Raw genomic sequence first — 24,652 nt, 5'->3', positions numbered from 1 at the left:
GGGTATAATCAGCAATATACTGGGTTGCTGTGAAAGATGTGGCATTTCCTCTTAAGGTTAGTTTCAGAGAACTTTGAAAAACAATGTTTTAGACTGATTACTTACAGTACTCCTTTGCTTGCAGAAAAGCAGGAGAATAGTTCAATAAAAACTGAATACATTATCATTTTTCTTGACTGGATTTGATTAGTTGCATAACTTTAGCAAGATTACCACAGTGTGATCTAGTTAAGCTTTTAGGATTATATGAACACCAGCACCAAATTAATCTTGGAATCAGACAACCAAGATACTTGTGAACTCTCATACGTCTTTGACCACTTATGCAGTCTCTCCCTATCCCACTGCTTCAATAAGCATTTGATAGTTAGTGCAGCATTTTATTGACAAAGCAACATAATCTGGACAGATTCCTGGCTTCTCTCTCCTTGCAAGAATAGCATGCCACCTTGTCGAACCCCCAAGGATGCAAACTGGGATTATTCTACATAAAGTCTCCCTTTGTAGTATCTGAAATAAAAACCTTTCCCCCAGAACTGCCACTGTTTTGATAGTGAATTCCATGCTGTTTTGTACAACTGGTTACTCAGTTCTTTGGCTGATTTTAAGAATTGCATTCAAAAGTTACTCTGTGTCAGAAGCATTTAGAAAATATATTTATACCTGGTATTGATACTCTTGCAAGTACTCTTTTAGCCTTGTTGGTAATGGCAGCTCCCAGATCTGATTTGTGCTCTTGTTTATAGCTATTCTGCAGCGGTGTTGCAGAGATGGAGCAGATGTATAGAGGGGTTTGTTCAAGTAAAGGTGAACTGTTCCATTTGAAGGTGTTTCAGTTCTGTCCTTGCACATAAGGACATAGTACTCAATCAAATGCACAACGCTGTTGAACTGTTTAAGTCTAGATCTGACACAAGTGATAGAGTCCAGTCTAAACTTGCCATCTTGATATTCTATACGTAGGTTGGTCGGTCCTGCTGATGTTTTTACTGATATAGTCAGTAGATACTCTGAATGTGAACTATCCCTAACCAAAAAGGTCCCTTCGGGGGCATCCTGTAATCTTTCTTTGGCTTCAGCAACAGTCATGTTGCCCCAGTACCATCCTGTTAAAAGATGAGAGAAAGAAGGGATTTGTTTATTGCTGTTTGTTTAAAAAGGTACTCTCTGGCTGATATATTTCTAGCCACCCATTTCCTTTATTGTTTGAAAGCTAAAGTCCTGCAGGCATAGTAAATTTTTATTTTGCTATTTAAATTCATTTGCTTTACAACCCGTCTCGTTTTGACAGAGCCTACCAGGTCACTCTTGATTTTCCTATCTAAGCATACACACGCACAAACTTTCCCGCAGGGTCCTGCGGGGCCGAGCCCGCAGCAGCCGAGCCGGCGGGCAGCTCCTCAAGCAGCAGGGACTTGTCCCGCTGCTCTCCCGCCGGGGCCAGCGCCGCGTCCGCACGGCACAGGCTGGCAGCCCGCAGAACGCCCGCTTCGGGCAACTCCGAGTAGGCTGCTGTCGATACGAGCTTTGTCTAGCGGTCGACAGCAAAGGGGTAAGAAAACAACTTCGGCGAGGTGGCTGCGGTCCCGGCGCGGCGGCGATGAAGACGAAAAACCCTTCCCTCCGCCCGCAGCCAAGTCCCGCATCCTGCGGAGCCGGGAGAGCCGCCGGCACGCCAGCGAGCGGAGCGCAGGTACGCGGGGCCCAGGGGATGCGGCGCCGCGGCCGCCCCGGCCGGCGGCAGCGCCCGGCCCTCGCCCGGCCGCAGATCCTGGGCTGCCGCCGGGCCGCGGCGCTGCCGGCGCTTTCGCTTCGGCCGCCGCAGCCCGCGGAAGGTCGGAGTCGTCGCCGCCCCTCTCCGCCGCGGGAGCGCGACCCCGCAGCGCCGGGCGGCGATGGCCGAGCGTCCACCGCAGCCCGCGTCCCCTCTCGGCCCGGTGGGGCTCCCCGCCGTGCCGCTCCGCCTCCCCCGGGACGGGGCCGCCGCCCCGGGCGCTTTCCCCTTCCCGGCCGCCCGGGCTTACCTGCCCGCCGCAGCTCCTCCATAGCCGCGGCCAGCTGCTCCGCCTCACGGGACTCCTCGGCAACGGGCGCCGCCGCCCCGGGGTGCCCCCAGTGCTCCCCGGAGCTCTCCGCGCTCTCCAGGGACTCGGCGGAGCGCAGGGTCATGGGCGGCGGCGGCGGCGGCGGGCGCGGCCCCGCTCGCACGCAGGTCGGGGGCTGCCGGCAGGAGAGGGCTGCGCTTGGCCGCCGCGGGGTTCAGCGCATGGTCCCGGCCCCCAGCCCGGGCGCCGCCTGCGAGCGGAGAGAGAGCGCGGTTAGCGGCGAGCCCCGCGAGAGGCGCTCCCGACGCAGAGCGTGGGTCTGGCGATCCCGCTTCGGAACTTCCCAGCATCCAGAGGAGGGACGCGAGGAGAGAGATCACCTCCCGGCCGAGCGGGGGAGGGACATCTCCTCCCCCCCGCCGCCCAGCCTGTCCTCGGCTCCTCTCCGCCGGGGACTCGGCGGCCCGGGAAGGTGGTCTCGCTTTATTGTGAAGGCGAGCCCGCCGATGCCCCTCTCCCTCGGCCGGGGCAGGTGAACCGGGCCGACAGCTCTGGGACTTTTGGGGAGGGAGGAGGTCGTGGTGGAGAGCCGAGGACGTAAAGGTATGAGAGAGGAGGGGTAGGCAGCGGAGCGGGGCAGAGGTCCCAGCCCCGGCGCTGCCCGGGTTGCACGCTGCGGTGCGTAGGAACGGAACGGTAACGGTTTTCAGTAAGGTCGTCCGCGAAGTCGTACCTCTAGGAACGGGATCTCGGCGTGTGCCGTGCTCCCGGGGTCTGGGACGTCCTCTCGGGCAGCGGCGTACCCGAGGAGCTGCGGGGCGGATGCGCCGGCAGCGCGGGCTCCGGGGGCTCGCCGGCCGCTTGGGAACGGAAGGGCAGCACGGTGGAGGACGCGATATAATTAGCGCGGGGCAGGAAATATGCTTTTCCCGCTCCATTAAATGCTGATATTAGGGGGGAAAAAACATCTTTCCTCTTGGCTGAAGCGAACGGGGAGGAACAAAAAGAGCCTCTTCTCTCCTGGGAGCACTGTCACGTCAGGAGCGACACAAAGCCGGGCAGTACCAGGGAGGGGGAGCCTAGCCGGCTTGGCGGGAGCGGAGGGACGGGACTCGCGGGGAAGACCGGGACTCCCCCGCCGGTGCTTGCGAACCGGGCAGTCTCTGCCTTCGGGTGCGCAGCAGCCGCCAGGTGAGGGGTTATGCTGAGGTGGTTCCTCCCGTAACAAGTTCCGTGGCGGAACTCAGAAACTTTTCCAAATTAACCTGTAGTGGTGACTGATACGGTGCTCTGACGGCTTTCTATCCCAACATACGCAGGCACACGCGCGGGAGCCCCCCGGCAAAGCTCATTCCCTCCTTCCCCCGCGCAGAAGCTCCCGCCGCCGGCTCGGGGACCGGGCGCAGGTGCGCCTGTCACCGGAGAGGCTGCGGGCGCGGGGCCGACAAGCGCAGGTGGGAGCAGCCCTGCCAGCGGTGTCCGGGCGCGACCCCTTGTGAAAGGGAGGCTCCGGGAGCGCCGAGACTCGAAGCGCCGCCGCCCACGGGAGCTCGGTGGGGACGGAAGGCTCGCGAGGCGGTGGCGGCTGGCTGTAGCCGGGCGTCCCCCTACCGTGGCGAGGAGCGCCAGAGCAGCCTGCCGCCGGCTGCGGGGGAACCTCCATCCCGCCGGTCGGCAGCGCCGCACCGGGAGCCGGCCGGCGGTCCGCCGGCTCTCGAAGCGCGGCAGGGCATCGGGCGGAGGGGGACGACGACAAGGGGACTCACCCGGGCTCGGCGGGACGGGGCTGGGGCCGCCGCTGCCGCCGCCTGGAGGTGGGGCGGTCAGGTTGTTCTGGCTCCCGGCGGCGTCGGGGGGCCGGGGGGACGCAGCACCCGCCGCCGGGGAGAAGCGTCGAGGCTGTGCCGGGGTGGACAGAGGCTGCCGGAGGAAGATGGTGCTCCTGGGGAAACAACACCCTCTGCTCCCCCCCCTCTCCCCGGCGCGGGCGGTCTGCTCGCCTTTGATTGCGAGGCGAGGGCATCCTGCCCCCGCCGCTCCCCCCTCCCGGGATGGTTACATACAAAGGCTGCTTTCCAGGAACTTTCCAGGAACCGCATCATGTGACAGGACCCGCTCCGGCGCCTCCGCCGCGATCGCGGCCAGCCGGGGCCGACGCACCGAGCCGCCGCCCCTGTCACGCCGGGGCAGGGGTCGCCGAACCCTGCCCCGCGGCCCCCCCGCCTCCTCCTCCTCCGCCCGCCGAGCCGCGGGCGACGCGCAGGTCAGTGCCCGGGGCGGCGGAGGGAGCGGGGCGGCGGGGCGCGGCGGGACCGCGCGGGAGCCGGGCGAGGGCGGGAGCGCAGCCCCGTTCCCGGGGCGGCGGGGCGAGGGGTGCCCGGCCTGCCCGGCGCCGGCAGCCGCGGGCACCTGAGCCGGGCGGCGGGGCCCGCCCGCGGGGCCGGGAGCGCGGCAGGGCCGCTGCCAGCAGCTCGCTGCCAGCGACTTGCGGCGGCCGAAGCTCCTGGGACACCCCACCCTGCTCTCCACCCCCCTTCACCCTCCGGCGCTAAATACCTCGTTGCTACAAACAGCCATTGCCCGCCGATGCGCGCGCCGATTTCCTCCCCCTCCCCCCCTTTTCTTTTTAATTATTATTATTTTTTTTTAATAACCACGAAGCTGTTTTTCGGCGTAAAGATGGTTGATTGCGCCGTGGGTGCTGCTCGGTCGCCAGCCACCTTCCGCCGCTGCCCCGGCGGCCCCCAGCCGACTTTAGAAAGAGACACACACCCCACACACACAAATAGGAAAGAAAAGAGGGGAAACAAAGCAAAAGTAGCCGTAACAGTCTCACCCCAGCCCTTGGCTGCAGGTCAGGGCTCCCTGCAAATTGCACGGCGGTGTCTGGGAGGAAGAATTGACGGGAGAAGGATTAAGGGGTGTTTTTTATGAAGACTTCAGGGAAAAAACCCAAACGTATAAAATAATGCAAGATAATATCTTTACAAATCGGGGCGGGAGCGGGGAGGGAGCCTTTGTTATCAAAGAGGTAAATGAATATGTATTAGGCTGGACTGTCTGGCTGAGGGAACGGAGCAGCTCCCCTGCATTAGAGAAAGCTCCCACAGGGAGATGCTGCCTTGGGTCGCACTCCCCAGTAATGTCTGAAAGGCAACGTTTCTTTAAAAAAAAATAAAGACTGTTCCTGAAAGATTTTGTAACAGCTATTGCTTATAATTCTTAAGCATCAGGTGATAAAAGAATTAATAGTTATCTTAAAAATTAAGTTCTGTATTTAGTAATTAAGTAGATTCATCTGAGGGAAAAAAATCTAATTTGTTAAGTGGAATATTGGTCAGTATGATTTAATCTGTTTGTAATGCCTGGGTGCTTTTGAATTTAATTTATTCAGTTTATGAAAAAAAGGTGGTTTTAATCACTGGCAGCAGCACAGATTTAAAATGAGGTCTGAGGAACAAACACGGGCTTTCTTAAGCATTCTCAGAAATGGTTTAAAACAATTCACGTCTTGAAGGTCATTCTTGTTCCTGTTCTTGTCTGTGAAGTTCAGATAGCCTCGGATCCAGCCTCCAGTGATGGTTGTGGAATCCCCACTAAGTTTTTCGTTGGAGAGAGGTGAAGAGGGGAGAGAATAGGTTTGTGCCCCTTGAAATTTAGTTGACAGTTCAGCTACCTATGATGTGAGATCTTGCAGAAAGCCTATATTACTTTTTCAGAATGGCACTGACTTCACTATATTCAGAAGAACAATAAAAAATTAATACAGATCTATTTTTATTGCTAAAATAGTTATGTATGTGTAGGGACAGAGCTTTTGCTCAAAAATATGTTATTTTGATACGATAGTGTTCAAAATTAGGGCTGTTTCCTTAAAGTTCACTAATGCATTGAGGAGAAAAGGAATACATCTTGTCTAGATGCAAAGCTTCTTTTTTACAGCTTTGCTGTAGTTCCCTTTTCCTATGTTATTTTATTAATGGGATTTGTATGTGGATAGTATCTCAAGACTTTCTTTGCTTCTGCTGTTTATTCATCACTTGAAGTCATAATAATTTGTTTCTAAAACCACAGCTGGCTGCTATAAAGGCAGAGAGAGGAAGACCTCGATTTATGTGGTGAATGAAAAACAAGAACAGAGGAATGTAATAAATGTTCGTTACTTAAAACTTCAGATATTGTTATGAAAAAGGTAGCATAAAAATTAAATAGGCAGTATATCAGCAGGATCTTTCCTAAACAGAGTTCTGTTAACTTTTTTTCATGAGAGCTTAATATCTCTTAAAAATAGCTCTAAATATCTGATAAACTTACAAGAGTAATGAAATACAAACTTAAAAACTGCAAATCGATCTTTAAATGACAATATTGCCACCTCATAAGAGTACTCTGGTTCACAGTTACCTTTATTCTCTGGCTTGAGACATCTGAAAATGCTCTAGGCTCGGTGGAGTCTGTTTGTATTTCACTGTTTCTTTCAACAATGTTAGTTGCTGTTTTTCTCCTCTGTCTGCATGAGTCTTCCATACAGTCACAGGGGAGAAAAAGGTAGTTGTAAGGGTAAGAATAGGTAAGACTAAATTAAATTACTTTTGGGACTATGGGCCATATGTAGTGCATGAAACTACTTAAAGCTACTTTTTAGCTTCTTTGGCACTTGGATATTTAATACAGGTTCGGTCTGCCTTAAGGGTTTTACTACATAAAAATCATAATGGAGTAGGAGAAAGATGTGAAATGGAGAAAGAGAAAAGAAGGAGCAGACTCTGAAAACTTAGCTTTCCATCACGTAAACAAAATAAGGGTTTTAAAATTTGCCATGTAACAAACAGTAATTCCTCTAAACAGTCACTAATACAAAAACTATACAGAAGTGGGGATTTAAAATTTTTACATACAATTCAAATCAAATGCTTTGTTTATTTTTAAACTGTGTGTTTTGGGGTAGCAATTCTAGGACTAACATTGCCTGTACATATACAAATATGAATGCTTCTGAGCTAGTTTTAGAGGCATATCGCCCGACTGGAGATGAAAGGCACAAACTTAAGTAGTCCCTAATTTTTTTTTCCCTGATACTTTCTACTGTTCATTAACATTTTGGTTCTGACTGTATATCATCCATGTGGTAGATATTTTTAATCAAGTTTTATATTAGTAGTGAAAATATGAACTTTAAAAGTTCTTGAAAATCACAAGCAGAATATATTGTTTCTGACTTGATCTCAAATGTATATGCTCAAGACAGGGAAGGATGAGTGAATTTATTTTTTATTTTTCCTTTAGGCAAAAATCCCTTTCATGACCAAGGAAGGAGGCAACAACGTTTTTACAGTCCTGCGAAGTGCCTGTTACTAGAAATGATTTTCACTTTGTTCCTGAAAAGTATGCCAAGTTTACTGGAGAGCTAGCACGCTGATTTATTTATATAATATGATGTGAGCAGAGGAGGGGTAATGTGTTTTTGGCCCAGCTGATTTTGCTAAATTTGCTCCCGTTCGCTGAGAAGATTTACTGATTTATTAAGATAGATTTATCTAGCTACCTGGAAGGGTACAAGGGGCCTTTCCTTGCTCTCTGCATCCTTAACTGCCCTAAGATACAGCACAGAATTTCCATTATCCATGGCATACCATTTGGTCAGTTAAAATCCCCTTCAGTTCAAAGGACAGCTATTTCATATCACATGTATCTACTTATTGAACATGTTTTGACAACTGTTTACCTGAACTGGTCTAAATAACAGTGTACAGCTGCCATGGTTTGTCTCTGTCCTGGGATTACAGTCTGGTTCTTGAGCAGAGAAATATGAATATTGAGCCTTTAGCTCCAGCAAATTGGAACAAATTAATTGTAGCTCCACAAACCAAACAGGGTCTGCAATGTGAACTCCTAGAGAATTTCGCACTTAGCAGTTAGGAGAAAGGTTTGCTTATTTCACAAAGAGTTCCTAAAATGTAATAAATAAAACATAGAGAAAACAAATATTTTAGTGTATGGGATCACCCTGCTCTTTCCAGCTGCCTGAGGAACAGAATGTTTGGATGAAACAGATTAGGATTTATACCAAACAATTTTAGTCTTTACCAGCTGCCACCTTATTTCCTGCTATTTTTATCCATTCAGATGTGAATGCTTTTCCTTTCTTGATAATATACATTTGGTGAAAGAGAATAACAAAAAAAAAAAAATCAGTGAATAATTTCTATGAATCAGGGGTGCTCTAAAAGGAAACCACTTCTTGTAATTTAAAAGCAAACATCAAAAGATGTCACCAAGAGAGTAACATCCAGACTTTTTTCTTTCAGAGACTGTGGAGGAAAAGAACGATCATTCCCTTTGGTTCAGTGGATAGGTAGACAGATAATCACTGACAAGCATGAAACTGACCATAAAAAGGTGGCATTTAAGTCCAGCTCTCATCTCATCAGGTGCTATCTACTATTTAAAAGTAAAGGCCTCAACTGCATTAAGTAAGAGGTTACCTGGACACACTTAGGATCATCAATGAAAATAATTAAATGTAGTGCTTTCTTAGTTTCTCTAATTTACTATTTAAAATGTAGGGTAAAACCAAAATAACGTAAAAATACTGTGGACAGACGTGAAGGAAAAGTAGAATGTGGTGACACAGGGTACTAAGTATAAAAAAAAAGATAATTTACACAGCAGTTTTTACTTTATACTTTGATAGGCTTCTTTATAAACAGCAGAATTCTGCTCTATCACTATGTTGTTTTGTGAATTATCCAATTTCACTCTGACTAAAACTAGCTAAATGTTGCTGAAAGTTAGTGGAGAATAAGTTGCAAATATATGCTTTGATAGCATTTTCTGCCCTATCATGCTTCCTTCTTCTGAACGTGGCAGAAAAAAAGACTGCTGGAAAGGACCATTTTTGACACAGTCATTTTAAACAACTACTAGGCAAATATTTTGTGTAGTTTTTAATATTCAGATTGTAGTATAAAATGCTGTGACTGTAATATTTATTTACCTTGTTTTTTTGGCTGAGAAAGAGCATATAGGTGTATATATATTGCACGTACTCCTACCCATACACGTGTTCAGAACCATGCTCTCTGAAGTTCTGGATTTTTAGAGAAACATACACTCTTGTCTTCGTTTTAGAAAAATCCTAGAGATAGCACAGCTGAAAGCACTGTGAAATCTTGCATTCTCGTCCTAGATGCTGCCAGGAAAAACAAGCCTTTTATGCTTGAGGAGGCTTGAGATGTTTTCCTGCCAGTTGCGAGTCCTACGCCTCAAAGTAAAAGAGAGCAAGTAAAGTCTGTGAAAAAAGTTTTCCTGACAGACGGCATGAAGGCAGCTCTCCTATGCTTTGCCAATCCATAAGCAATTAAAGTTCCTTTGTTGGCAAGGAGTCAGTTTTGAAACTAAGAAGGAAAACTAAAACAGGTGATGCAGTGGCTATCTCTAAAGGGGAGATTTTTGAGTGCAAAGTAAAGTGAGGCAGAAACTGGGTTACATGTCTCTGAATAAATGGCCTCCTATCAGAAAAAGGATTTATTTTATATCACTGTTCTAGTTCTTACTTTAAGGATAGTTCAATTCACCCAGAGCTATTTGGCCTTGAAGATGAATTCCTACAATTAAGTGTTTATGATTGAAAGTGCTGCCATGGAGAGCAGACAGATGAATATCATTTTAGGAGTACTGTGAATCATTAAATGAGTTGTAGAACTTTTTCTGGGCATGAGCCACTTTCAAATTTCAGGCTAAGGCTATAATAATCTTCAGCATAAGGCCTGACATGTTGCTGTATTTAGGAGTTTAAGTAACAGGACAATCAACCTTTATAAATATACAGCTTTAAACTTCTTACAGTTAATTGAAAATATGTTGCCCATTGTATGTGAATATGCTGCTGGGCTCAAATACATTTTTCAGATTAGGGCATTAAGTGTTAGTGTCAGGTAGTGAACTTAACCTGCCTGTGACGTGTTGGCTTCTTTTGGCTCAAGATAGGCATGGCTGCTTTCCCTGCTTCAGCATAAAGAGAGGCTGGATGTGAAATGTCATACAAACCTGGACAGATGACAAGAAAACAGTGCTAGCTGCCAACTACCTTCTCTGTGTTTGTCAGGATTAGTGCTTGCTTTTTGTCAGGATGGCTCAGTGCATTGTCCTGTATCTGATTGGCTTGTTGGGAGGATATAAACTGAAGTACAGGCCAGACTGGCATTTTTTAGGTTCAAGAGAGGAAAAAAACATAGGGCTACTCTTTCTGGTTAAGGAAAGAGCATTGGTCTGCAGCTCGCCTTTTCTTGGCACAGCCTGTCCATTCCCAGAATCACTTGCTCCTCCTATAAGCAGTTTTTCCAGGTATGTGAAAATTAAAGCTCAAACAGTAGCAGATAAAATTGGACAGAGTGCTTGAAGCAGTGTCTCCCCCTGTACTGCACCCAAACCCATCCTGTGGCTCTGACAGAGCTCTGCCTGCAGCAGGGCAGAGAAATTAACTCGTGCATCTCCTCCTAAACAACTTCAGCTTTCAGACTGGTGTTTTAAGATCAACCCCAGTTTCAGTCTGGCTCAAAATTGCCCTCGATCAGGAGCAGCTTTGTGAGCTGTTTGGTCATGAGGTGGCAATTCTGTCCCGGGGTGAGGTGAACGGCTCGGGGTGAGAGTGCTAACTCCTTCAGCCATCTGATTTTAATCCCTTACCATATGTGACTTGAAGTCCTTAGATGCCCTCTACTGCCATATACCAGAATTAACAGATGGCTCTGTGTAACCCAATACAGATTTGCTGAAGTTTGTTATTATCTCTCTGACTTTATAAATGAATGGAGGAGGGAAAATAATATCCATAATTATTACAAAATATGCAAAGCCTTTTATAAAGTGTGAGTTTGGGCTAGACATATTTTCTGACTTTCAGTGCCATTGCCCTGTATTTCAAAATCTTAACACTAATTTTAGTAGACTCTTCAGAGCTCATTTCTTTGATAAATTACCCCTCTGAGAATAAATTTGATCTGGAAAGATGCCTGAGGCACAGCAGAATTTTTCCCCAGCATTTCATGCCACATGATACAAGACAGAAGGAAGCTGCAAAACCTGCTGTAGATCAGCCTTTGTTCTGGTAAAGAAGGAAAGGATGCATTTAGCCATCGGACGTATCTTTTGCGTAAGACAGAACAGCAGGCAAGAGTGTACCTAAAATGGAACAAGAATGAATTTTCTGTCCTACCTTTGCTTGTGTTATGACAGGTTTTGTGTGCTGGCAGGCACAAAGCAATCCTAAATCAAACAGAACTAATCTTGGAGGGAATCACTCACCAGGCTCTTAAGAATCAAGTGGTTCTGTGGTGCTTGAGTTTTAGCTGTGCTGGGTATATCAACTCCTTTTCCTTCTATATGGAGCAGCCAGCAAAACAATCCCACCTTTAATTCCCCATCCCAGGCTCCTATCACTGATTTTACTGAGTAGGTTTGGTCCAAGTTAGCAGCCATGTTTTGTGTATGTTTTAAAACATGCCTTACCTTTCCTGAGGGCAGTCTATTACTTCTTTCTCCTCTAGGTGGTTGCTGGTGATGTTGCAGATAGAAGCAGGCGTGGCAGGAGGGATCATGAGCTTTCCAGTGGAACATGGGACAGCAGGGACCTGCTCCAGGTAAGTGGGTGGGACCATGCCCATGAGGACACACGGAGGGCCTCTGCCAGGCTTGGAAAAAGCCTGAATACATGAAGGGTGCAACTTTCACCCTGAGCTTTCTTTCCCCTCAAGCACAGTCCTATGCTTTCAGGCACACTGGTCAAGAATATATTGCTTACATTTTTCAGGAGCTTTTATAATTTTTCCAGAACATAATCTCAAACTAACACAAATCCATAGCAAAATCTTATTGTGAATGGGGGCTTTGTTCTGTAAGACTATTTTTGAAAATGCCAGGTTCTCTGTTAGCCGTTGCATAAAAGGCAGAAACGTGAATTTGTTCATATGCTTTTGTTTTGGCATATTCATTCCTTCAACCCCTTCCCCCACTTTCTCCAAGAAATACATGGAGCTCTTCAAGTCCTCCTGGCAGGTGGGCTATGTAATGTTATGGTGGCAAACCTGTAAAGCTTTACCAATTTATACCAACGAACAATGTGGTTCATTGCATGTGTTTTTATTAGATCCCCATTTTCCCAGTTTCTTTAAAGGCATTTCAATCTTTCAGCAGCTTTTCTTCTTCCCCTATCCATCAGGGAATGAAATTACATGTCTGCAGAATGTAAATAACAGCTGTTTCCACTCAATTTGCATTCATATACTTAGCACTTAAAAATAGATTATTTCTAGAGGCTTTCACAATCTAGTCAAAATTTCTACTTAGTCAGAGGTACTAGTGGGATGTTAATGAAATCCCTTTGGACTGGCTGATCAAAACGGTGCAGCAACAACAATGAAATTCCCCAGATGACTGATCAGTTTTGTTTCTGAATTATACTTCAGCAATCGACTGAAGTGTATCTTTTAATCTCCTTGAGCATTTCAAGATCAGTCCATTGGGCTGCTCTAAGGGGGCAAAATATGCCAGGTAAGGAGATTAATTGTTAAAAAAAAATCTGTGCTGAACTGGTATTGTATTTCTAGTAAAATTAATTTGTCACAAAAGTACAACTGAAAAGGAAAAAACCCAACAAAACAACACCTGGCAAGCTATTGAAAGGGAACAGCTTATTTGCCAGTGTCACAGATTTTGAATAAACAAACCCCTTATGCCCTGAGAATAACTGAAAAACAGCTCTTTGGGTTTTTTGCCACTATTTTCTTTTGTTAACGTTTCATGAGCCCTGAAAAAGATACACATTTTTATTTAGTAATGCCTAAATGAAGATTTCAAGAATTATGTCCAATTACCATGGGGTTTTTTTCTCCAGAAAACTTTGAAAGCCTTTCACCTCATTATTTTGCCAAGTGTCTCCACTTGAACCATTTCTCTGGATTTCTTTGATGCTCTGAAGACTGAAAATTACAGAACAATGACATTTAGTGACCTTTAGAATGGTTCATTTACTCCAACATTGACTGTGTGAGATGTTTGCTCCTAAATCCAGATTTTGTTTGGTGTTGTAGAAATGCACTTTCTTCTCTGCATATTCGTTTATTCAGAAGAAGAATCCTTTTATTTTTACAGGAATCTCAACTGGGGCATCTCTGAACTGGACTGGAGAATCTTGATGACTCAAGTTGTTTAGAGAAGACTTAATTACTTGTGTGAGTTGCTTTTGTTTCGTACCTGTATAAGCCTGTGCCAGGCTCATTCAGACTCAGTAGTTGGAACAGACAAAGGTAATCTAAGATCAGGTAATCTCTAAAAATGCTCTGGGTTCACACTGCCTGACTTCAGAGGGCAAGCTTGTATTTCTAAATTGGAAAAAAAAGAAGTCCCTGATATCAAGAAGGACTTACATTGGAATGTAAGAGGAATATATATGGTTTATATTCACAGTAGCTGGGCTAGTTCCCTCTAGAGCAGACTCCCATATTCATATCCTACAGTCCTCCTTAGACTCTTTCTTTATTTCAGTAATTTAATACAAATATATACTCTAGAAAGGGAATTTCTCTGTCATTTTTCTTACCTCTGCTTATGGTGAATTTCCCAGGAATTTGATTTGCACTGTTCTTCTGCATTGGATAGCAAATCCTTTTTTCTTAATCCAGCTTTAAATTTCGTGCCACTCAGTGCCACTCTCAGTTTCCCCATCACTAATGCTAGAATTTTACCTGTATGAATAATGGCACTGGGGAAAGGAAATTCTGTAAACATCTGTTCTTGGAAAATAGTAAGTGAACCCACACTGAAAACCAGTCAGTATTAAAAATTACAAAGTAAATTTTAAAAAGGTTATGAAGCTTTATGTTACTTATACAATCCAACCAAATATTAACTAATTAGGGGTCAAGGGAATTTTTCCTAGCATTTGTTTATTATTCAGCAGAATAATAACTCCGTCTTAACTGAAGTGAAGGTCAGGACCACTCCTGCAGCACAGCTCTGATGCAGTGTAACTCCTACAGATGCTGGCTCAGAAAAAGGGTACTCAGCATATTATTTGTTTAAACAAATAAAACACTTTGAATGAGAAACTAGCAGTGTTTAAGACAAGAAACTTCAGCAGTGTTTAAAAAACTTAGTGCTAATGACTAGGAGTGTTTAAGAAACACTAACCTTTGCATGAAACTATTAAGCTCTGTTTTGTTACCATTAGTGAGTAGGAAAAACATGTTTGTACTGGAAAGTCATGCTTCAATAGTTTAATCTTCTACTTAGGTTAATTTTTATTCTACAAGGTAATTACTTACTGCAGTAGCTTTTCACTGTTAATTTTTTTCTGTTACTTTCATGGTTAAGATTTTTTTTTTAGAAGAGACAGTAAAAAACAGCTCTTCCAGATTTTTTTTTTTTGGTATCTCATATTTTGCTGGTAGGGAGATCCTTTTGCTGAGGAATTGTAAACCTTGATATCAGTCAAAACTGGTTTTATTTAAAATGGTAAACTGCCTCTGACTTGAAACTGTTTTTCATCTTGGCAAGCAGTAAAGCTGAATATAATCACAACTGGGTTTTGTATTTATGTTTCATAAAGACCAGTTGGCAAAACTTCTTAGTTCTATTGGCGGTTCCAACACCTTGTGCTGTCTCTACACAATGAAAAACTTTGTGATACATTGATTATCACTTCTCACCTACATCACAACCCTTAATAATGTGGCATGACAAGCCATAAACTTCTACTTCTCCAGAAGCCATGGGATGCAAAATTGCTGTTTAGTTCATGCAGCTTCCATGTACCTCCCATTGTCTGATCTGCAGTGTTCCAACAACTGTGGTTATACAAAGTGGAACTAACATTCTGCGTCAATTGTATTTAAAATTTCAGATAATTCAGTGCAAATTGCCCAGTAAATCATAATTTATCTTGTTCATTTTTCTATGAGCACCTAAAGGTAACAGTTGAAATCGTAAGCTCATTTTATAAGAGGTGCCAGAAAGATAAACAAATAAGTAACTATCTTGTTTCTCCAAACAGCTTACTATCTTTTAGCATAAGAGGATTGATTAAATATGAGGAGACAAGATTAAAATACCATACATAATGTACATTTAAAAATGAAACGTGTGAGTTACTCTATATAGAAAACCAAGAGCTCCAATATACAGCATACATGCTATTGATGGCTAGCAGAAACAGCAAAAATGGTTTTATCCGAATTTTAAGAGTATTTTCCTTTCACATAGATGCTCTTGTGAATAAATAAATAAATAAATTTAAAATAAAAAAGAAAAAGGCAACATTAGTTTCATTTGCCCCAATATAGATATCTGAATCTCATCTCCATTCTCCCTTCACAGAAAAGGAAAATGCACCTCCAGAGAACAATTGTGTGGCATATTCTAGACAATAAAATGTTAAAATAAGATCAACAGCCTTGTGCATGTACTTTTTCTGTGTCAACTGACCATAAGGGGAGCCTGCAAAGATTAAGATCTCTAATTAGTATCTGTCTCAATCTTGGAGATAAACCCAACTTTTATGTATTGTATTCTTTTAAACTGCTGACCAGAGGGTTTGCTCTAGGTCAACTTTATTACATTGTAGTATTAAAATAAAATACACATTATCTGTTATAGATGAGGAGTGCAGTCTACATCTATTTGATCTCTCGATTTTATAACTGTATTGGCTTTGAGGATGGAATGAGGATGTGAGAAATAACAGCAGAGAAACTGCTAAAATTCATAAAGACTGGAGTAACTGTGAAATGCAGTGCTGGCTTTAACAAGCAGTCAGTACTGTGACTTACAATGACCACAGTAATTTATTCCGCTACAACAGAATTTGGACATGAAGTTCAGACCTATTACAACAGCAACAAGAAGAGTTTCTTATAGAACTGAATAGCTGGAGGGGTGGAGAGGGAGGGAAGGGTGGATGGGCAGATGGACAGGACCAGACTGTCATGAGGAACTGAAACAAAGTGGTGACACTTGTCACATGGGTCCCGTTACTGCTCCACTGGCGACTCATTTTTTCCCCGGACTGGGAGGGTGGAGCTTTTTTCTGTCTCTGAGATACCTTACAAAAGTTAAAGCAAACAGGCAAAAAACTCCGACCCTTTAAATCGGAGCGCTTTTGGGAGCTGCTAGGGAGCTCTTTCCCTGCAGGGCTCACAAATGTCCCCAGCTGTGACAACTGTGTCGAGGACCGCAGAGCCCGGGCACTGCTGCCTCCTGCCGGTGCCACCACAACCTGCACAGCAGCACCGCCGGCACACACTAAAGGGAAAAAACATCCTTAAAACCATCTTTTTTTGTTTTAATTTGAGGGTAATTAGAGGAGGGAAAAGAATTCTTTTCACTAGGGCACCAAGACAAACTGAACTGCGGTTTAAATGGTCCGAATTCCTGTTGCAGAGCACTGGAACAGGCTGCCCAGGGAGGCTGTGGAGTTTTACCCTCTGGAGACATTCCAAACCCACCTGGCTGTGTTCCTGCATCACCCGCTCCAGGTGACCTTGCCTTGGCAAAAGGTTTGCACGATATGATCTCCAGAGGTCCCTTCCAAACCTAACAATTCTGCAATTCTGAAAATTACGGACAAAATTTTTGATACTTGACTGAAACAAGAGGTTTTTTAACAGCATGCAAGCAACCAAGGCCTGAGGAGAGTTTTAGTGAGAGATTTCGAAACCAAAAATCACTCAGTAAGATGTACCCAACTGTCCACAGCAATGAGCCTAAGACCTTCTGGAACATGGAATAGCTGCTAGATACAAAGCAAATGGCTAAGTGCCCAAAATTGGGTACAACATGCCAGAACAGACTTAACATTGCGAATTTTACGCAACTTAAGTTTTCAATTACAAAGAACAAGAGCAACAGAAAACAGAAATCCCAAACTAACTTTCAAATGGATTTTTTTTTTTTCGTAGAAGTGGAACAATAATGAAGTGGATGAATTCTGAATTCCAAGTTTTCAAGTGAAGAGAAACTGAGACAGTTGTTTGAGACCTAGAAAACCAAGAAGGGAGCTTCAAATTACTGTAGAAGAGCTTCAAATTACCGTGAGAGTAGTATTTTAATTGTGTCATGCTTCGGATAACCCAGGAGAAAGATTTAGTAGGAGAAAACACAGAAAGATTGAAATCAGCGTGCAATGCAGGGAAAGGAGATTTTAAAACATCAATGTTATGAATTAATAACAAAAGGGCAGAGGGTGCTTGTAGTGAACATGTGTTTCAGCCAGTTTCCAGTAACCGGTCAGAAGAGGAAGTACTTTAAAGATAGCAGCCAAGTACATCATAGATTTTTAGCTCTCAAAATGCCTGAAAAGCATCCAAAAGTGTTTGGGAAACATTGTGAAATCCAGTATTTCTACAGTGATTGTGGATGTTTGATCACAAACAGGGTTTGACAGGCAAGAATAGACAAATGTCATAACAGGTTTCTCTGTAAAGCAAAATTTCTTAGCAGCATTAGGCAACAGTAAGCAAAAGGATAGGGGAAAGAATGGGAAAAATAATTTTAAGTTTAAATTAGTCCAAGGATATCTTTTCTCATTATTAAAGTATACTGAAGGAAAAAAAGTTTATTGAGTAATATCCTTAGAATCTACAGTTTCTCGACTTCTCAGCTGAGTGGTACTCAACTTCTAGCACAATCTGTAGAAAACACACACTGGCAAAATGACACTAGACTAACAGAAGAAACAAAACTCTTCCTCAGTTACTCAAGTTGCTTTGGAAAGGAAATGCAATAAAAATGTAGGAGATATATGAGGTAAGTATTTTCTGATTATTTAGAAGGATCTGCTTAGAAGGCTTTATGAAGACAATGGGATCTCTGCAGAGGTACAATGTTCCAAGCTAGCCCTTTCTATCAGAGGGCTGATGCCTCTAAGGGTAGACTGGAAAAAAGAATCTCCTTTTCCTGACGGAAAAAAATGCTAGGTAACATAGAATACTACAAGAGGAGTAACATTTAAGCACTACAAAACGCTAAAGCAGTGAAGTAGAATCAGACCAAATTTCTGCATTTTATAAAATAAAGAGTCAATCCTTCCTCCTCAGTAAGCTACAAAGGGCTGGGAGTCTTCAGTGATTACCTTGCTGATGTGAACAATTTCTTCTACCGTGTTGCAGCTATTCCAATTTATGCATGAACACAGCATCCTCTCTGAGCAGGAGCCGGGGTGGGATTAAACAAACAAAAAAACCCCTTATGAACCACAAATGCACACAGAAGCTCTCAGATATTTGAGAATGCTAGATGATTTAGAAGGGCAAGTTACTATGTCTTGGATACTAAAAATTAACCAACTTGGCCAGTTTTCAGTATATAACAATAACATTAAATACAATCATTTGGCTGATGTAGAATTAAACATAGAACCAGGTATCTTTCAAGTGTAACAAGGAAAACTATCTGTTTTCACAAATACCTCATATTTTTCATAAATACTATTTCATTAATACTTCAGTACTCAAGCTCACCTACTTTCAGTTACTAGATTCCCAAAGGAAAAAAAAAACATTATCCCCCCTCAAAACCACCAAACCTAACACATCCATTTCTAGACTTCATTTTGACACAAGACTTCTATGGATTCACTTGACCAATGATGAGCCTCTGATCTCTGAGTTTAATCAGGGCACTCCATCCCTGTTACCTCATGTTCTAAGGCTAGGCCATTTGCTGAGCAGGAATGCACAACTGCCTTCACCAACTCTCTGTTTCATCAGTGCCGTTTGGTTGTTTTCCTGTCAACTAGCAAAAGCAGAAAATAATAGTCAAATCAAATTAAGTATGTTCTGTTACAGCCAAACATGTCACTTTCTGTAACTTTTATTTCCAATAAAGACTAACAGCAAAGTCCTGATGAGCAACAATTTATCTTCGTTATCGGTCTTTAGGAGGATTAGGATTCTTGCGTCTTCTATGATACCTAAAAGGAAAAAAAAATACTGCAGTGAGTGCAAGCTGTGGAAAGTCTTTTATTCCTGATATTTTTGCCCCCAGTGAGTGATCTGAGGTTACACAAGGAAGTGAAGTACAAGATACATGAGCACAATCCATCACCACTCATTAGATGTCATCTCTGTTGTTTGTGGAGTTACATAATGCTACTCATTTCTACTGCTACATCTGCTACAAGCACGCAATAATCCAATCAGTTCTACAGCTGAATAGGCACAAAGGCTGCTGTTTATTCTTAATCCTTTGTGTGAAGTTAATTTTATTACATGGTCAGCCTTCCCTTTGGCTAAAATGATTGCTATAGAACAAAGATGTTCAAAGGAGTGGTGACAGACTGTATGTTAAATAGTGTAATATTCTGCAGAAAAACTAGAAAACAAATTCTTCAGAACAAAAAATGATCCATACTTTCCTCTTAATTATGCATCCTAAACAAGACAGATCCTGTCTGATCTTGATTAAAGTGACAGCTACCCTTTGTTCATAAAAGTCCTACTGTTTCATTCCTTGTAGCTACTCCCAAAGCACATTAATGAAAAATTTTTCTATGGACAACAACAACAAAAAAAATTGCCCCTATTATGTCTCCATAGCTATAAAATTAGCTGCTGAAAGATGGAGTAACATGGAGTGGAAGGGAGTCATACACACCAGAATGCTGGTATCTGAATGTCCCGAGTTCCACTTTAAGCTCATATATATGTGCATCTCTCCTCCTTGATTTCTGAATACAAGGCATACCAAAGTGCACTTTTCACCATTTAAAATGAAAAAACCTCTTCTACTGTTGAAGTCTGAGAATCATCCCATTAAGGTTGTTAAGGAATAGGCAACGCATGTTTCTGACCTGCTTTTGATTATGTCCATTGAGTGTATTTCACATACTAGATTCTGTTATGGAACTTTAGTAAATGACCCAAACCAGTAGCTAACTGCATGGTATGAGAAATTTCTGCACTGTCATATATTTTACAAAAAAAGTGGCAAAGTTTACCAAAGGAGCAGAGTTATAACCCTCCCCCCTCATTAAATACAGTCTTCCATTTAAAATTTTACGTAGTAGCCCAAATGCTAGAGGTATCTTGACTCATCCTAGGTTGAATCTGGTCATTAAATTATTTCTGTATTTGCCTTTACTTCCAAAAGGAACAAACAAACAAATTGAAAAGAAAGTACTTACTGTCCCACAGGATACCAGCGATGTTTTGTTGTGTAAAACATTTTGCTGAGCTCTTCAATTGTAGGACCTTTATTGTTTAACTCTTCTTCATTCAATCTGGATTTCAAAACTTGATCAAGGTTTTCTTCTTTATTATTCACTGGATCTGGCCGTGGTATGGGCTAGCAAAACAGTAATGTATACGTATGTTCTTTTTCTCCTTTTTTTTTAATTGAGAAAGTCAAAAAGCCAAGCTATGTAAGAGTAACCTGCAATGCTATCTAACAGCTGAAACCAAAGGAATACAGAAAAATGCCTGCAATTGCACTGGCTGTTTATTGTCCCCACCTGCCCGCCCTGAATGAAACCACATCATTGTGGAGCAGATGTCTAGAAACATCTATTTACCCTAGGTGCTAGAGCTGATGACCCTACCCCTGAAACTAGCATTCTTGTAATCATGATTGCAGATATCAGTCTTACAGTTCACTAGCTGAATCATAAACTTCACTTCTATTAACACAAAAGTATCCATACTATTCCTAGTCAGAATTTTATTCATAGCAACCATCATCATTGCTAAAAATCTTTTTGAGGACATGTACCTTTGAGAAGAATGTCACTTCCTAATTTTTTATGCAACAGGTAAGACCAAGTTGTTTGTTTTCAATTGGAAACATAACTACTACCACTATTACAAATATTTTTCCTTGTTTAATCTTTTACACCTGTTTTTCTTGAGGTATGTGCAACTTATAGATGTAAAAATACTACTATGTAGTTTCCAGGAAAAAAGTGCCAAAATGGTTTAGATTTCAATGGAGAATTTTCACATTGGGTACTTCAGCAACACAGCTACCAGCTGCAGTATTTTACTAGACCATAAGAACTGGAAATTCCCACAAAAAGTGCACACTAGAAAAATTTATCTGGATGTTAAACAACAACACTACACTTACTTTGATCAATGTAAAGAACACATTGAAAGTGCTACTGATAAATTAAAACCAATAATTAAAGTTCTTTGTGGCTTTTATGAACTCAGTGCTGAATGGAATTTGAAATTCGAATTGAAAACAGTAGCAGCAGCCTTTCTTTGTATTCTCTTGCCCAGTAGGACATGTGAACCATAATCTGCATTCAAATCATCCTCTTGGAGTAGTATACTCATAGACAGACCCTATTTTCTCTGTAATGCACAAGTGTTTTAGTGCCTTTTTTAATTCTATCAGAGCTACTGTATGCTGCGATATCTGCACTTTTCGTACTCTGCAATCTTCCCTCAGTTCAACTAAGAGTAAGTTCCTCCTGGTGGCAGCAGCTGTATTCATTGCTCATTTACTTCCCAGACATGCTGATCACATACTAAAAAGTATTTCAAGTGAAAAAAGATGCCCTAAAGACTCAAACCCATGACCTAATAAATGCCTTTACAAGAGTAACAAATATAAATATATACACTTGAACATACTTTTGTGTGCTCGTATGGAATCTCAAGCGAAGGGTGGTAGCAGACAATTGTCTTCAAATCAGATGTCACTGCAAGTTCCACTTTGCTATAAAAATATTAAAAAAAAAAGTAATTTTCAGAAGTACTGAAGAACCAAGCAGTCCAAGTCGCAAAGAAAACTGAATTTGACCCTGCAGTTATGAATTCTTAATAAACTTCTATAAAATAAGGGTCATAAATATTTGATCCAAAGTTCCAATTTTTTGTTTCCTCAGACATCTTCCTTTTTCTTTTTGGATGGGGAGGAAAAAAGGGCTAAAATAAAGTATTAAAACAGCTGGAAATATGGGTTGGGAAAAAAAACATTTTAATAGTTCCATATAAAATTCTAAACAGATGGGAATAATGATCTCTAGGACATGTCTTTTTATAAGACGTATGGCATTTATGATGAAAAAACAGGAAACAAAGCTCTGTTTGGAGTTCCAACTTTTCTATTAGGTAAAAAATGATGAACAGGAAGTCCTACTGAGAGTTTCCTTGTGAAAATACAAATTTTCTCACCTTCCTTCCCCTTCCCACGGCACATTAAGCTTCCTAAAACTATGGATGACATGGATTTAGTGTTTCTCACTATAACTGTATCATCTTTTCCCATTTCTATAAAGGTTTCCCATGCAGCAGCACAAAAATACCTGGACTTTGTCTTAACAATGAGCATCAATGGAAATGACTAAGCTAATTTTGCTCTTCCACAAACAAAGCTGCAGGGGTACTGGGGGTCATCAACATGTTTAGAATGAGTCCTGCATGCTTTTTCATTACATTTATTTTTTGAAACATTAACTTCACAATCATTACTATTGGAGACAGGAATTTAGCTAAAATTATTACATATATCCAATATTGACAATAGATATGTCTGATACCATTATGTGACAAGTTCATGACAGAGAGAATAGCTCTGGAATAAACATTAGATGAGAAGGCCACATATCAAAACACATTTACATACCAGTTGTAGTCTTCAGGGAGAACCGAGTATGTAGATTTATTGCAAGCATGATACACAGCTCCATCTGCAATAAAAACCCAAGTAAAAAACTCTGATGTAAAAACAAGCAGAGCTGTGCCCAATTTAAGAACATTTATGTTTTCAACTGTCATTCTGTTTCAAGTCTTAATCAGGGATTATGATTATGATCATATTCAGTTTTAGATTAACAAAACCCAAATACTGTCTAAACAGAAGTTCATTTTAGTACACAGCTGTCTTGTGGAATCAAAAAAACACAGTATGCAGGCATTTATGACCTATACTCACCTTCCTAGTTGTATTGTTTTCCTAAGAAAAATCACAATATAAACTAAATCACAATATGAGTTATAGAGTTCACCATTAATTAGGAAATATTCTTTATATATGTAAAGAACATTACCTTACAATGTACAGCGAAGATAACAATTTCATTCATAGCAGTATTTATGATAAAAATCAAAATGAGGGGCTCTGACTGGGTATGTAGAGAAATGTTTTCCACAAGAGGACAGCCAGCCAGGGGGACTGGGACCCAGGCAGGTTTGTGAGGTCTCTGTCCTTGGAGATTTCAACGACCCAGCAAGCCCTGAGCAACCTGATGTGACTGCAGAGCTGACCCTGCTTTGAGCAGGAGCTTGGACCACAGACCACTCAAAGTCCCTTCCCCATAGTTTGATTTCCATTTTTTAAGGAATTATAGAATTAATTAGGTTGGAAACAACTTTCAAGATCATAGAGTCCAAACACAAACTTAACATAAGGTGTTAAATAGACCCTCACACAGGAGTCATCCTGTAGGCATTGCCTTCCACAACAGTGCAGGTAATCACACCCAGCATGGCCCTGGGATGTGCCTGGAGCTGACCTGCACCAGAAAACCCCCTCCTTTACTGCCAGAACCTGACACAAATCCACGTGGAAGTTTCTGTGTCCAGTCAAGCTTTTTCAACAATTCACAAGAAACAAGTCTTCAGGTGTTCTGAGCTTTCTGTTTTCAAGTTAAGTCATAAAAAGCTTTCAAATTTATCTCACATTATTTTATGTAGACCATCTTTTAATACAGATAGGATTCTTTGTGGCTGTTCACAGCAGAGGGAGAGAGCATTCATTATGTCAAGACTGCAAAGGCTGAAAAAACCAAGAAGAAATTTTTGTGTAGCTATTTTCCTCTCAGAAATATTTTAGATGGAAATTCTTAAATTCAGAATTACTGTTAGCACTTCCATTCTTCAGTTTGTCTAATTAAACTATTCTTAGTTATTAAGAAGTTGAGTTTTGGTAAACTGCAAATAGTTTGTATTTCTTCCTAAAATTTCTTTTCCTTCCTTGCCCACTTTCCTCTAAAATGTAACATGTCCATTATATTTTCTCCATTACTGTCTTTGGTACCACCTTTGCTATCTTCCCTATGTCTTTCTATTCACATCTAAAACGTGGACAAAAATCTAAGAAATAGTACTGCCAGTTTCTGCCCGTTCTCTGTGTCTGTAAAGTAATGAGATTTTATTGTAGTCTTTCCTCACCACTGTTTCTAAGTCTGAAAAAATAAATTTAAATCTTCAGTGATAACCAGTGGTAAGAAAGGTGGTATTTACAAGCCAATTAATAAATTAGGGGAGTACACTATGTGGACCATGAAAGTTTCAAAAGAAAAAACAAATTAAGATATCCTTTAGATTATTATTAGAATAGAACACAGACTATCAGACTTGATTCCATTCAAATAGAAAAATCACTTCCATGCTTCCATTATTTTAAACAGTACAGGGAAGAAGCTCCCAAGGAATAAATTTTAATATAGGACTTCTACAATTTCATCACTACTTACTCTGCAGTGGGACCTGCTTACAGGTTGCTACTGAATGCATCCAGAAGAGGTTGGACCATGCAGTTCTAAGTGGCATTGCCATGCTGCCAGCAGAGAGGAAACCAATCCTGGACAAGATGGAACTCAAAGAGAC

At 42.3% G+C, this 24,652-nt stretch overlaps 3 protein-coding genes across 10 annotated transcripts; 1 reads left to right on the top strand and 2 right to left on the bottom strand.

The window, feature by feature from the left end:
- Positions 1 to 7: 7 nt before the first annotated feature.
- SOCS2 (suppressor of cytokine signaling 2) lies at positions 8 to 4,187 on the bottom strand. 2 transcript variants are annotated; one of them, XM_085046553.1, is made up of 3 exons: positions 4,109 to 4,187; positions 3,812 to 3,965; positions 8 to 1,106 (listed from the first exon to the last, which is right to left on the bottom strand). In XM_085046553.1, exons 1-3 carry the CDS (start codon positions 4,145 to 4,147, stop codon positions 658 to 660), a joined length of 642 nt encoding a protein of 213 aa, XP_084902679.1. In that variant the 5' UTR covers positions 4,148 to 4,187; the 3' UTR covers positions 8 to 657. The 2 variants fall into 2 exon arrangements, with proteins under 2 accessions (XP_084902679.1, XP_084902687.1); XM_085046561.1 differs by lacking the exons at positions 3,812 to 3,965; positions 4,109 to 4,187 and adding an exon at positions 2,025 to 2,299.
- On the top strand, positions 3,959 to 18,955 carry LOC146443542 (uncharacterized). 7 transcript variants are annotated; one of them, XR_014848136.1, is made up of 7 exons: positions 3,973 to 4,308; positions 8,354 to 8,444; positions 11,283 to 11,404; positions 11,594 to 11,686; positions 13,197 to 13,276; positions 16,482 to 16,576; positions 17,000 to 18,955. XR_014848136.1 is itself a non-coding variant. In XM_085046583.1 (6 exons), exons 1-5 carry the CDS (start codon positions 4,097 to 4,099, stop codon positions 13,255 to 13,257), a joined length of 579 nt encoding a protein of 192 aa, XP_084902709.1. In that variant the 5' UTR covers positions 3,974 to 4,096; the 3' UTR covers positions 13,258 to 13,276; positions 15,386 to 15,702. The 7 variants fall into 7 exon arrangements, 3 of the variants coding, with proteins under 3 accessions (XP_084902709.1, XP_084902700.1, XP_084902720.1); XM_085046583.1 differs by lacking the exons at positions 16,482 to 16,576; positions 17,000 to 18,955 and adding an exon at positions 15,386 to 15,702 and having other exon boundaries at positions 3,974 to 4,308; XM_085046574.1 differs by lacking the exon at positions 16,482 to 16,576 and having other exon boundaries at positions 3,975 to 4,308.
- Positions 18,896 to 24,652, bottom strand: MRPL42 (mitochondrial ribosomal protein L42). Its single transcript, XM_085046614.1, has 5 exons — positions 24,520 to 24,652; positions 22,668 to 22,731; positions 21,674 to 21,758; positions 20,224 to 20,384; positions 18,896 to 19,011 (listed from the first exon to the last, which is right to left on the bottom strand). Exons 1-5 carry the CDS (start codon positions 24,599 to 24,601, stop codon positions 18,966 to 18,968), a joined length of 438 nt encoding a protein of 145 aa, XP_084902740.1. The 5' UTR covers positions 24,602 to 24,652; the 3' UTR covers positions 18,896 to 18,965.

This window comes from Lichenostomus cassidix, chromosome 1Aa (genome assembly GCF_008360975.1).
Source record: "Lichenostomus cassidix isolate B80296 chromosome 1Aa, HeHo_3.0, whole genome shotgun sequence".
NCBI lineage: Eukaryota > Metazoa > Chordata > Aves > Passeriformes > Meliphagidae > Lichenostomus > Lichenostomus cassidix.
Note: the sequence above shows the minus strand (reverse complement) of the source record. Positions and strands in the feature narration are given on the sequence as shown.

Coding starts and splice junctions, on each gene's coding strand:
- LOC146443542 (XM_085046574.1), top strand. CDS start 4,097: ATGGTTACATACAAAGGCTGCTTTCCAGGAACTTTCCAGGAACCGCAT. Junction 4,309..8,353: donor GAGCCGCGGGCGACGCGCAG/GTCAGTGCCCGG, acceptor TTTTTCTTTCAG/AGACTGTGGAGGAAAAGAAC. Junction 11,687..13,196: donor ACAGCAGGGACCTGCTCCAG/GTAAGTGGGTGG, acceptor TTATTTTTACAG/GAATCTCAACTGGGGCATCT.
- SOCS2 (XM_085046553.1), bottom strand. CDS start 4,147: ATGATGCGGTTCCTGGAAAGTTCCTGGAAAGCAGCCTTT. Junction 3,966..4,108: donor GTTCCTGGAAAGCAGCCTTT/GTATGTAACCAT, acceptor TTCCTCCGGCAG/CCTCTGTCCACCCCGGCACA. Junction 1,107..3,811: donor CCCCGTCCCGCCGAGCCCGG/GTGAGTCCCCTT, acceptor ATCTTTTAACAG/GATGGTACTGGGGCAACATG.
- MRPL42 (XM_085046614.1), bottom strand. CDS start 24,601: ATGGCAATGCCACTTAGAACTGCATGGTCCAACCTCTTCTGGATGCAT. Junction 22,732..24,519: donor TAAGCAGGTCCCACTGCAGA/GTAAGTAGTGAT, acceptor TTTTTATTGCAG/ATGGAGCTGTGTATCATGCT. Junction 20,385..21,673: donor TTCCATACGAGCACACAAAA/GTATGTTCAAGT, acceptor CTGTTTTGCTAG/CCCATACCACGGCCAGATCC.